Source organism: Urocampus carinirostris, chromosome 12, assembly GCF_059441175.1.
Source record: "Urocampus carinirostris isolate Australia breed hairy pipefish chromosome 12, RoL_Ucar_1.0, whole genome shotgun sequence".
NCBI classification, from domain to species: domain Eukaryota; kingdom Metazoa; phylum Chordata; class Actinopteri; order Syngnathiformes; family Syngnathidae; genus Urocampus; species Urocampus carinirostris.
The window spans coordinates 25,339,030-25,351,383 of NC_142360.1; the positions used below are offsets into that span (position 1 = coordinate 25,339,030).

Sequence of the window (12,354 nt, forward strand, 5' to 3'; positions counted from 1 at the left end):
GTATAATAACAAGAAAAGTTGGTTAATCCTTCAATGATGCTTTTAATTTATAACTATACAAGTCTGTTATATGCCTTCAAAATCCTGGGCACGCTCTATAATCTCTGATGACATAATCGCGTATTCGTATGAACTTAGGAGTTTTTCTTATGAGAGGAATCCTTGCAATAAGTTAGGTCGGTTGAGAAACATCCCCAAGCTGTTGTACAAGTTTTTATGCTTTTCAGAAAATATTCAATAGCATGAACATTATCTACAAATCGGAATGGTGCTGAAGTGTTTGCAGAATTTTTTCCGAGGCTGCAGATTCTATTTTTTGTGTTGGCTCGTTGTTGCACTTTTTAGTCCCACTTGGCTCCTAATCAAAGACAGTTGTGGCAGGAGCACTGTACTTTTTTTTTAGTCTCTTTAGTCAACTGTGATCCTTTCATCCACTTTCCCAGCCAACCATACCAATAAAACCAGTATGCGCCTGCAGGGTTATATCACAGTGCTAAAACCCGTCAGTACCTCGGTGAAAGTCTAAACACGACCAAGGATGTAATGCCAAAATTTATTTTGAATGAACTTGCAGCGAGTGGAACAGCTGAGATGGAGTGGTTAGTGAAACAGTGGGTCAGACAGGGAAGGGCCCTTCTGTTCTGTCGGTCAGCTGTCTTGGACACAGGCTAGCATTCTTGGTAAAATACTGCTCACTATATTGCTTATAGATGGTGTGTATGTGCAGTATATTGTATATTGGTTAAATAGGGGTTCTATCAAATCACATCAGAAATTAAAATTCCTTTTACAAATCCCTTAAATCTGTTTTTCAAACCTTTTTCAGCCAACACACATTTCTTTCATAAAAAAAAAAAAATCCTGCGGCACACAACATATTGAAGCCATTGCATTTCCTGTAAGAGTTAATCCAAACGAAAGATGCTTTTGCTAGACCGCACAGGCACTCAAATTAAAGAACTACCCACAACACAGTACGACAATAAATGACCGCAGTGGTTAAAAAACACTACTTCAAACGTCAAGGATTAGTGGTTGATTTATATATGGATGTTTATCTAGCATGCGTTGGAAAAAAAAATTGGGCTTCTTAAAAGATCGTTTAGACATCAGAGCAGTCTTTAAGGATTATTTGTGACAACAGAATGGAATAATAACTTATTACTGGAGGGCAACATATCATTTTAGGTAATGGTAGTATACTAAACAACGCTTTCCATGTGGGGGCATTTGTACCCCTGCTGGTACGTCAAGGCTCCTCAGGGGAGAATATGAGATAAAAGGAATGTGATATTATGAAGGCTATTTATACACAAGTTAACCATTTATTTTTAAAAACATACATGCACTATTACTCTTCAAAAGGAGATGTATTATTTATGTATTTGGTTTTTCTGTATTTATAATTTTTCTAGTCAAACAAGAATAATTCTCAAAATAAGAACATCTTGTATGACAGATTGTAGATAATTCGTCCCATTTTAAGTATATTTTATTTGACTTAAAACAATTAAATAAATCTTGACCTAAGAAACTTAATGACCATAATAATCCGCCCACAGAACAATTTGCCAGGAAAAAAACAAAACAAAAACATCAGACTAAACCTTACTCAGTGTGTATTTTTAGGTATCATTAATCATTTATCATACATTTTTATTTTAGATGTAGGTTAAAGAAAATATATCAAATGATGGTACAAAATGTAAGAAAATAGGTCAAGTGATTGAAAGAGAAAAGTATATTCCCCAACCAAAAATTGTTTCAGGGTTAGAGGATAGATCCGTGAATTCTAAAATCAGACCCTGTCTGAAACATTGATTTGATATATTATTTCTTAGGCACATGAAGTGGGAAGATCAAGTTAAAACGGCGGTCCTAAACCTTTTCTGTACCATGGAATGGTTTAATGTCAGACAATATTTTCAATAACACTGCCGAAGTCAGAATGATAAATGTTTTTCTTCTAAAATAATAATAAGAACATTTAATAATTACAACAAAAATAATAAGAAGAAGCGTAAATCCACGTTGTAATTTATTTTTCTGCCAAATGACCCATGGCCTGGTGCTGGTCAGTTGCCTGGTGGTACAAGACCACTGTGTTATATTGACCATGTGTAGCCTGTCAATGTCCGAACAAGGCCCAATATTTGATTTCCTCTCAACCCGTGAACAGATCCCAAATGTGATATTTGCAGCATTGAGAAAAATCCTTGTCAAATGCAAGTTGTTACATCAGACCTTCGCAGCTTGGCTCCGGTCGTTTACACAGCCATTGCTTAGTCCATCTGCTAGAAATAAAGATAACTCTTAAGTAGGCTACATAAAGCTGCCATAAGCCTCCGTTTCCCATTGTAAGCTGTTTTAAATGGTTCTACAGTGTAGTGCCATCTGTTTTGAACCCATCATTTATATATTTGTTGGTGGAAAGGATGGGGGACTCACACATTCTCGGGAGTTGCTTGTTTGGCCTTTCAGGCTCTTCACATGTCTTTTTCACACAGGCGTGCAAGGTTCATCAGTTGCTTACCTTGCTCTGATTACAAATTCTGTTTTTCCTTTTGCGACTCTTATGCATGTACCGGTATATAAAGCTTCTGGATAGTTCTATTGTTTCCACAATAATGTGACGGAGTTTAAATCAACCACTTTGTAGATTTTGTTTTTTTTCTGTATTAATTTGTTTTGTGTGTTCTACTTTATTTAATTCAGGATTTCGTGTACAAAAACTCAACTCTGCATTGTGCTTTTCTTTTTTCTTGGATTCTTAAAACTGGGGTCTAAATTACTCAACATTGTTTTCTGAAGGTTCTTCGCTTATTCTATTGAACATATAGTAAGAAAATAAAGGAAGCACAAGCATGTTTCTTGCATGCTTGCTAGTAGCCTCAAATGATGCCATCACTAAACACCAGAGTAGCTTAAATGGCTGTTAATTTAGTAGGTAAATAGACCAGGCGCAGCCCGACGGTGTGGAGGTTCAGGGTCCCAGTCCAGCTACCGCAGTTTGCATGTTCTCCCAGTGCCTGCGTGGGTTTTCCTCCGGGCACCCCGGTTTTCCTCCCAAATTCCAAATTTAATTGGTCGGTCCAAATTGTCCCTAGTTGTGAATGAGCGAGTGAGTTGTCTGTCCCTGTGTGCCCTGCAACTGTCTGGCAACCAGTTCAGGGTGTCCACTTCCCTAAGACAGCTGGGATGGGCTCCGGTACCTCCGCGACCGTACTGAGGATAAGCTGTGCAGATGATGGATGGCTAGACCAGGCTTATGGAAGGACCACACACGCTCACATTTAACATCTAACTGGTCTTGCATCAAACATTTTATTCCAATCAGAATTAAACCAACAATATATTTTTTCATCCGTTATCTATTGGCAAGTTTAGTTGGATTAGAAAATCAGGGCTATTTTTTTCTCAAATTTACAAAGAGATGAGGCCCTTTGTCCCATTTCAAGAAATATACCACTTTAATCTTGTCTCCCTCCCGCAGTTACTTAAGATTGTTGAGGCTCATTTTCACAAAAAAAGGTTTCAGAACAAGTTGCAAGCGGTTGTTTTATGAAAAAATGCTACTGTAAACAATATTTTCTATTCCCCTTCAGCGCAGTGGGCGCGTGCCAGAGAGAAGGAAGCGTGCAGTGTGTACAGAGATTTGCTCACCCCATCCACTCCTACCACTCACCCAGTCAAATTACTCTGTGTACTTGGCTGGCGTTTTAGGGAGTTTGGTTTGGTTTGGTCTTTGGGTTTTAATCATAAAGTGTCTCAACAGTGAACATTCATTATTAAGGAGCTTCTATATAAAGGATTTCTTGGCGACATGCATACCAGAATTGAGACAACACAAGCCAAATCAGCATAAACAATGTTTTATCTTTGAGCCTTATGTACTCATGAAAAGCGCCATAAGTTCTCGACCCCTGATCTATGTGTTTTTTTACAGGATTGATGACTTTATGCATGTAGCATCTTTTTCGTTTAGTTTCTATTTGTTAGTGTAGCATGGAAATGTTAAAAGTGAAGAAAGGCTTGTTTCAAGTTCAGTCTAAACACCAACCCAAACCGCAAAAAAGATTAAAAAAAAGAAGAGTTTGGGCGCATTTAAGAAATGCATATTCTTGCACACGCATCATAACGAGCTAAACAGAGGCTGCCATGATGACACAAGCCAGGAGATAGCGGCAGCGGGTAAAAGTTCCAAATTTCATACAAGCATTCTGACTGTCTTTGTGGTCTTTGAACACACCATGCGTCCAGTGGATAATACGACTGAACGCATCATTAATAAATATCTTCCCTCCTCGAACAAAAATGATGGCGGAGAAGCGTGGCTCAGAACTTGTAGCCTTCGTTACAGCAAGGCTTGGGCAAAGTTTTGGCCAGTCAAGCGGCAGCCTCGCTGGCTGTCTTCAAGGACAGGGGAAAACATGATCCAGTCTTGCAGGATTTGGCCTCCAGCACTGAGTTTTTCACGTTCCTCCTCGCAATCCACCAATTGGTTACCGATTATAGCGTTCGTGTCGGCAATGCTAACGAAGTAGCGATGTAAATATGACACTACACCAGAAATAGCAGCACGGCGGCGCAGTGGTTAGCGCTTGTGCGGCACAGTTCATGTCATGGGAACCTGTCGTGGGTTCAAATCCAGCTCCAGACTTCCTGTGCGGAGTTTGTATGTTCTCCCCGTGCTTGCGTGGGTTTCCTCCGGGCACTCCGGTTTCCTCCCACATTCCAAAAACATGCATTTCAGGTGAATTGACCGGTCCAAATTGTCCCTATGTGCGAATGAGCGAGTGAGTTGTCTGTCCCCGTGTGCCCTGCGATTGGCTGGCAACCAGTTCAGGGTGTCCCCTGCCCACTGCCCGATGATTGCTGGGATGGGCTCCAACACCCCCGCGACCCTAATGAGGATAAGCGGTACGGCTGATGAGATGAGATGAGACCAGAAATAGCAGGGCTCGTACGGTGCTTGAAATCCTTTTGAAATGTTTAAAATGTTTGAATTGAAATGTGTTTTTAAGGGTAGCAAAGGGCTTGCATTTCGGATGAATTGCTTTTAGATGCTTGACATTGTTGCCATGTTTCCTAACAAGTCTGCCTAAAAATGCTCTCTCGTGACTTTATGTTGCCATTGCATTTCTTCTCCTCTTGTGATTACTGGGAGCTGGTATTAATTTTTATGGCATTGTCTCATGAAGCGTCATCGCCCCCTACCGCTTATGCAAAAGAAGAAACGTGTAGTATTGCAGCAATTACGTATCAATTGTGGACATTTATTATGGGCTATGCAATCATTTAGGGTGAGCGTTTTCCAGTGGTAAATTGTAATGGGAAGAACTTCCTGCAACTGAAAATGTAAGCTAATTATCACTGTCATTTTACCCTACACTTTTTTGGGGAGATGTTAGTCTCAAAAATATTGACACGTGTTGTTCGGATACACAAATATATTTAAGATTTAGTCAAGATCTAAAAGCCATTTGTCTTGGCAAATGCACACACAAGATTAAAAATCGCATATGTTAACCGCAGAGGTATTTGTGGCTCTGCATCATATTCACACCAGAGTTCTTCTTTTGACTGTACTGGACAAATTGGAAAAATGGCTTTAAAAGTCCCTAAAAAGTGTTTGAGCTCGCCCTTCAAAAAGTGTACAAACCATGAAACACTTCGCCTGTCTCATTGTCGTTCAAATGGTTTTTAATTTTGTGGACTTTAGACGAATGTGTGGAAACAATAATTTTTCTAAATCTCCTTTTGATCCCAGCAGAATGCTACTAGTATCTGTATTTAAATTAAGCTCAATCAAAAATACCAATATATTCTAATATGAGATTTGATCTGATTATCATTTTTGGCCAATTATCGATGAATCTCAGATATATGGGTCCTTATTTACATATATCACCAAGGTTTTTCTCCCACAATTGGTTTGGCTGGACTGCCATATTTAAGCAGTTCTGGTGATCCTAAACTTCTTCCAATGGAGGATTATGGAGGCCCCTGTGCTCTAGGCAATTTTGAAAGCTGTAGTAATTTCTGTAACTTTGACCAGATCTGTGCCTTGCTTTATGAATGTTACGGCAAAGGTTCTGAATACTCATGAACATGTGATTTTAATTTTTAATTTTTTTTTTTTTTACAAATTAGCAAAAACGTTTTCACGTCTGTCAAGATGGGGTGCTGAGTGAACATTATGACAACTAAAATTGATCTTGTTTATTTTGGCAAATGGCTGCAATGACACTGAGTGGAACATTGCAAGGGTTCTGAATTTTTTTCCATACACACTGTAAATATTAAGGTTTGGACCATGGAGGTACGTTAGTGGGAAAAATAACTTGATGTTGATGGCCCATATAGAAGTGAGCGTAACCAGACTGGATTTGGTGTCTATATATAAATCTGTTATTTTGTTTAATGTATATTGAACCAATGGCTGTTTAACATGTACTGTATCTGCACAGCCTTGTTTTTTGTGTGTTACTGGATTAATTTTTCCACAGCTCATCAGGTTTTAGAAAAGAGTTAATTTGGGCGTGTTTGTGCTGTCGCTCATGTTTGCCTTTAATGCCCTTGTCATCTTGCTGGTGGGCTTAATCAGATTACATTTTTAAGTTGTAAATCTGGAACTAACTAAAGGTAACTGGCAATATGTGGGAGTAGGTTGTTTATAAGCCATGCCATCACAAAAGCCTGCTGTTCACCAGCTGGAGCTGATCTTGATCCTCTCACAACGTCAACTTTAACTAAAAAGTTATTTATAACTAATAAAACACGTAAAATCCTTTGAGTTAGCCTTAGCAAAGTAAACCACATGTATAATTTTGGCGATTTGCAGGTTTTCGATGTCTGATTCAGTTTACGCTTTTTCTGTCCTTGCAGGAGCCTATTAAATCCAGGGCACCACAGCTCCATTTGGAATATAGGTTTTACAAACAGTTGGGAAATTCAGGTAAGAAAAATAATGTTTATCCCTTATTCACACACAACGCAGCTAACGTCACATTTGATGTGACATGATGCCTCCCAAAACTGTTTTCAATAAAACATCATCCCATTTTGTCATGTGAAAATAACTCACAAAGTATTTAAAGAGTAATTGTTTTCTAAATCTGCCAAGATTTGTTTCTTTCATGTAAAAATACATTTATCTTCAAAATTAAAAGGGGAAGAATAACATTCTGTCATTCACACTACTATGACCATGTGCTCGGTGTCTTTTATTTGATGAAATGATTTTATTAGCTGTCCTTTACTAATCAAATTGAATTGTGCATGATATGTTTTGACATGTGCTAGTTTCCTGAAATAATGCAACGAATGCTAAAGACGTGAAGGGGTTTGGGGCACAAGGGCACTCCTTGACTAATACCTATTTATAGATTGCCTTCCAAGAGCTGCATGGGCCTTTATGGTGTGTTTACTCTGATAACTTCCTCAGTCGGTGTCCTCTGTGTTCTAGCTTGTGCCGGCAGTAAAGCTTACAGGCAAAACTCTCGATTATGTGTTGCTGATAATGCTTTTCCCACTTTTTCTTGAGTGTCCCCTTGTACTAATGTTATTACTGTTCATGCAAATGTCTCTGGTGTGGCTTTTATATATTTAAGTGTTTCTCCGGGGTTAATATAAAGATTGATCTGTTTGCTCTTTGTATTTTAAGATAAACTAACAATATCTCACAGTATGTAGGCTTCAAAACTTGATGCTAACTTCTACTTTCACTATCTTTACAACACTTAACCCCTTAACGTTCAGACGGCCCGCTAAGAAGCAAATACGTGTACGATGTGACCAGGCCCTGACTTATGTCATGCTGTATATCATTGGAAGATTAAAAACTTGGGATTAAAGATATGATGACCATTTCAAAATGTAATCATCATAGAAACATGATCAGTCTGGAAAAAGATACTCAAACTATTAAAGCGTGATGACTCACCAAGGGTAGTCAGCTGATGAGTGGATATGCTGCAAACATGGAGTCGTTGCATCCAGGACCGTCCGGTGGTCCCAACTGTTTAAAATTTACCAAAAACGCCCAAAATTTTGGGACGTTCCCTGTTGTAATCCAATCGCTTCGCCACATAATTTCATTATACAAATAAACAGAGTCATAAAATGATTTCTGATATGGCTGTTAGCATCTGACCTATTCTCTATCAATAACAGGCTTTTTTCATGGTCCACTGTCAGCATTAGCCATTAAGGGCCTGTTTGATTCCCTCCTATAGCTCTGAATATATTCAGCCAGTAGTAACCAATTAAAATGAAGATTTACAAATTGTTTCGCCAAATACATTTTCAAAAGAACGATATAGAATAGAATAGAATATACCTTTATTGTCATTGTTACAAATGGGCTAACATATTGTGACAACGAAATTGGGCATGACACTCCAGTTTTACACATTCATAGTGAGGTATGAGCAAGAAGATAAAGGAACAGAGAAGATAATGTTATAAGACAAGGGGGATAAGGCTATAGTTATAATTTACATGGTATTTACACAAGAAATGTCGGCATGTGGGATGTTACATACAGGGTTGTCGTGATAACGTTGGTATCGTAACGGTTGTGCAATATTGCATTTGGTGCAAAGTCATCATAGTGCAAAAATAGTCAGCATGAAACAGGAAATGGTCAGACATTGTGCAATTTGAGCATTAAACGTAGTGCAGTCGACATGTGCAAGAACAAGACATGAGTAACATTATATTCGTATGAGGTAGTGTTGGCACGAGTTTTCAGGGGTTTTTTTGTGCGGTGTCTGTTTGAGCAGTGAACAAACATAGTGCAGACAGCATGTACGTGAGTACCATTTTACATACGTGTGAGGTAGTTTTTTTTGCAACAGTTTTCAGTTTTTTGTGCGGTGTCTGTTTAGGGTGGTAATGGCTGTGGGGAAGAAACTGTCTCTGAGTCTGTTCGTTTTTGCTTTGTGTGACCTGTAGCGCTTGCCGGAAGGCAGCAGGTCGAAGAGATGGTGGCCGGGGTGAGAAAAGTCCTTGATGATGTTTTCTGCTCTGCTGAGGTAGCGAGAGCAGGCAATGTCCTCCAGACTGGGCAGAGAGCAGCCGACGATTCTCTGGGCTGTTTTGATGATCCTCTGGAGCTTTTTCCTGTCTGCTGCTGTGCACCCAGCATACCACACCGTGATGCAGTATGTTAGGATGCTCTCCACTGTGGCTTTGTAGAAGGACACCTGCAGCTGCTGTTTTAGGTTATTTTTCCTGAGCAATCTCAGGAAGTGCAGTCGCTGCTGGGCCTTCCCTACCACCGCTCTGGTGTTTGCAGACCAGGAGAGGTCGTCGGAGATGTGCACGCCCAGGAATTTGAACGAGTGGACTCTCTACACAGTCTCCTTTTATGATGAGTGGTGCTTGATTCCTGCCATTCCTTCTGAAATCCAGAATCAGTTCTTTTGTTTTTGTGGTGTTCAATATGAGGTGGTTTTCCGAACACCACGTTGAAAGTGACTCAACCTCATCCCTGTATGCCGCCTCGTCCCCTTCAGAGATGAGGCAGATCAAGGTGGTATCGTCAGCGAACTTAATTATAGTGTTTGTGGGGTGGGTCGGTGAGCAGTCAGAGCTGTAGAGGGTGAAAAGCAGGGGGCTCAGTGCACAACCTAGGGGGGAGCCAGTGTTCAGTGTTAGGGTGGGAGAGACGTGGGTACCGAGTTTCACCGACTGTGGGCGGTTGGAGAGGAAGTCCATTATCCAGTGGCAGATGGAGGGAGAGAGTCCTAGGTGTGCAAGTTTCTCCACCAGGATCTCCGGGATAATGGTGTTGATGATCGGAAGGTATTCAAGTTGTAGAACCAAATGAACTTGCGTAACACCACTCATGATTCAAGTGTGGCTAAATCATTGATTGCCTTCTGTAGAGAGAGTGTAAACATTTAAAACTCTTTCAAAATGTCTAAAAAATTGGCCAAAGTAAAATACACAATTGCAGACGTTTAATCGCTGATAACATGTCGTCTCCAAATGGCCACTTTTGGAAATGGCTAGATCTTCCCTTAAAAAATATGTAAAATATAATGTTTTTCAGATTATCAAATTTGACATGGTACCAGGCAAGCTAAAATGCCCTTGCCACACTCATTTGCAGGCATTTCATACTAAAAATAAATTCGGGCGAGAATTAAAATCTTGTATTTCTGTGTGTTCCAAGTCAAATTGGTCAATGTTAGTAGCACTGGCAGTGATTATTTGGGACAAATCTTCAGAGTGTTACCTTTCATAAGACACTAAAACTGTTCATATTTGCTTTGGGTATGTCTTGGATTGGGATTTTACGCCAAATTTACAGGAAAGTTAAGGGGTTAACATACACCATGCATGTTTTTTTCCTTTGTCCTTGTGGCAATTTCAATGAGTAAAGCAAAATTTTCACTGGGAATGTGGTAAGAGATCAGCTGTGATTGCTTCGCAGAATCGATTTTGAATTATTTTTTTAAGTTATTCAAATTATCGGTTTTAAATTAGATTTTTCACCCCGACACTTAACATTAAATTATCTGTGCTGGCTTGCAACCATCCAGGGTGTTCCCAACCCAATGCTCAAAGTGCAATGGGATGGTCCCCAGTAGACCCACTGACCTTCGTGAGGTTATCTTGGGCATTAAGGGTGGACTCACTAAGGCCATTTCTTCCGTTGCATGCTAAAGACTGAGGTTTCTCCCGTCCCGCTATGACATTTAAACAATGGAGGAAGACTGATTGAATACTGTGATTTGTGGAGCAGCTTAACATGAACCAAACACAAAGTAAAAAGGTGATGGCCTTGCGGAATTAGCGACTTTATAAATTGAAGTGGTAAACTAGTTAATACTGTTAAAAAAAGCACCACTAACACATGGCACCAAAGCCTTTACCAAGGGAAGAGGTTTGCTAGTTTCCATCATGTTTTGCTGACGTAGGGGGGACCCCCTTTGTTAGTCAGGCTCTGCGAGAGCAAAAAACATTTAGACATGCCACTATCAAACTCGCATGAATATCACAGCACAATGCGAGATTTTGCCTTCTGTGTGTCTAGCCTTAGGTTTACTGTGTTTTAAAAATAGCATTCTTAACTCATCATATTGGGACTCTACTCTAACCTTTCAGAAGAAAATATCAGCGCAGGTACTTTTTGTTCTTGGTAGCACGAGGCTGTGCTCGCCCATGACACACCACAGGAAATGGTGCCCCTAGTACCCTAGTGATTAAGGGACCCAACCAACCAACCAACAGCATGACCTCATATTAGTTTCTATCATAAAAATAGATTGCGATTAAAGATATGTGGTCATTATTTTATTCCAACACAAATTTATCTGCAACCGATTTGCTAACCCAAAAAATATTTTCTATACTTTATTGTCAGCGAACAGTATTAAAAACAGCAAAATTGAGTTTTACAACAAATGCCAAGCCGATAAAAAAACATTTAACACACTTAGCTCAAATGCAGAAAATTTAACCAAAGTTTAATGTGTGATGCATCACTTTACAGCGGTGACCATCTCAAATTCTGTTTTTTAAATGACCATTTAAATCGGGGGTTTTAAACGCCATTTACTTGTACAGAGTATAAAGTGTAGACACTAAGTTGGCCCTACTGTGACTACAGTTAGAGACAAGGAGAGACCAATGTGCTTACTGTGTCTAAAATGTTTGGAGCAGACAGCCCGAAGCCAGAGGTTTTCTTTTTCCTAGCAGGGGCATGACAGAAAATAATTGAGATGGACTATTATAAAGAAACAGCGCTTCATCATCTATGCATGTTTCTTGCGTCATAATTTATGTGAGGTGTCCAAAGACACAATTGATGATGACCACTTTATAGAAGTAACTAGGGCTGCAACTAATGATTATTTTCATAATCAATTCATCTATTTTTTTCCAGTAATGGATGAATTGGATAAAAAACAACATATTATTAATTTCCTCTTCTGTATTCAAATATTGAAATTTTGTAGACAGATAAGACAATAGTGCACAAAATGGAATATTCTGAAAAATTAATCACTAGAAAAGATCCATGTTTGTCAAATAAAACAAAAATACATACAAATGAATGCTAAACAACTGCAAATATATACTTTCTGTAAAAAAGTGCAAAAAAAGCCGTCTTTGTTGTTTAAGAGACATGAGCTTTAGGAACAAAAAGTCATTTCAGTGTTTGTCAAATAACAATAAACAAAATCGCATATAAATCAATGGTATACACCTGCAAATGTATAAATACACCTGCAAATGTAAAAGTGCCAAAAAAACATGAGCTTTTGGCACAATAAATAAATGCAAATGCAAAAACCCAATAACATGATGTTCAGCATTTACAAGCAAAAATCCACATGT

General features: G+C 39.1%; 1 protein-coding gene across 4 annotated transcripts in view; it reads left to right on the forward strand.

The window, feature by feature from the left end:
• csnk1g2b (casein kinase 1, gamma 2b) overlaps positions 1-12,354 on the forward strand; it is a 47,578-nt gene that overhangs the window by 18,606 nt on the left and 16,618 nt on the right. For all 4 annotated transcript variants that reach the window (XM_088350566.1, XM_088350567.1, XM_088350568.1 and 1 more), the window contains exon 3: positions 6,889-6,958. In XM_088350566.1, coding sequence (XP_088206692.1) covers positions 6,889-6,958 — 70 coding nt within the window. The remainder of the gene's footprint in view (positions 1-6,888; positions 6,959-12,354) is intronic.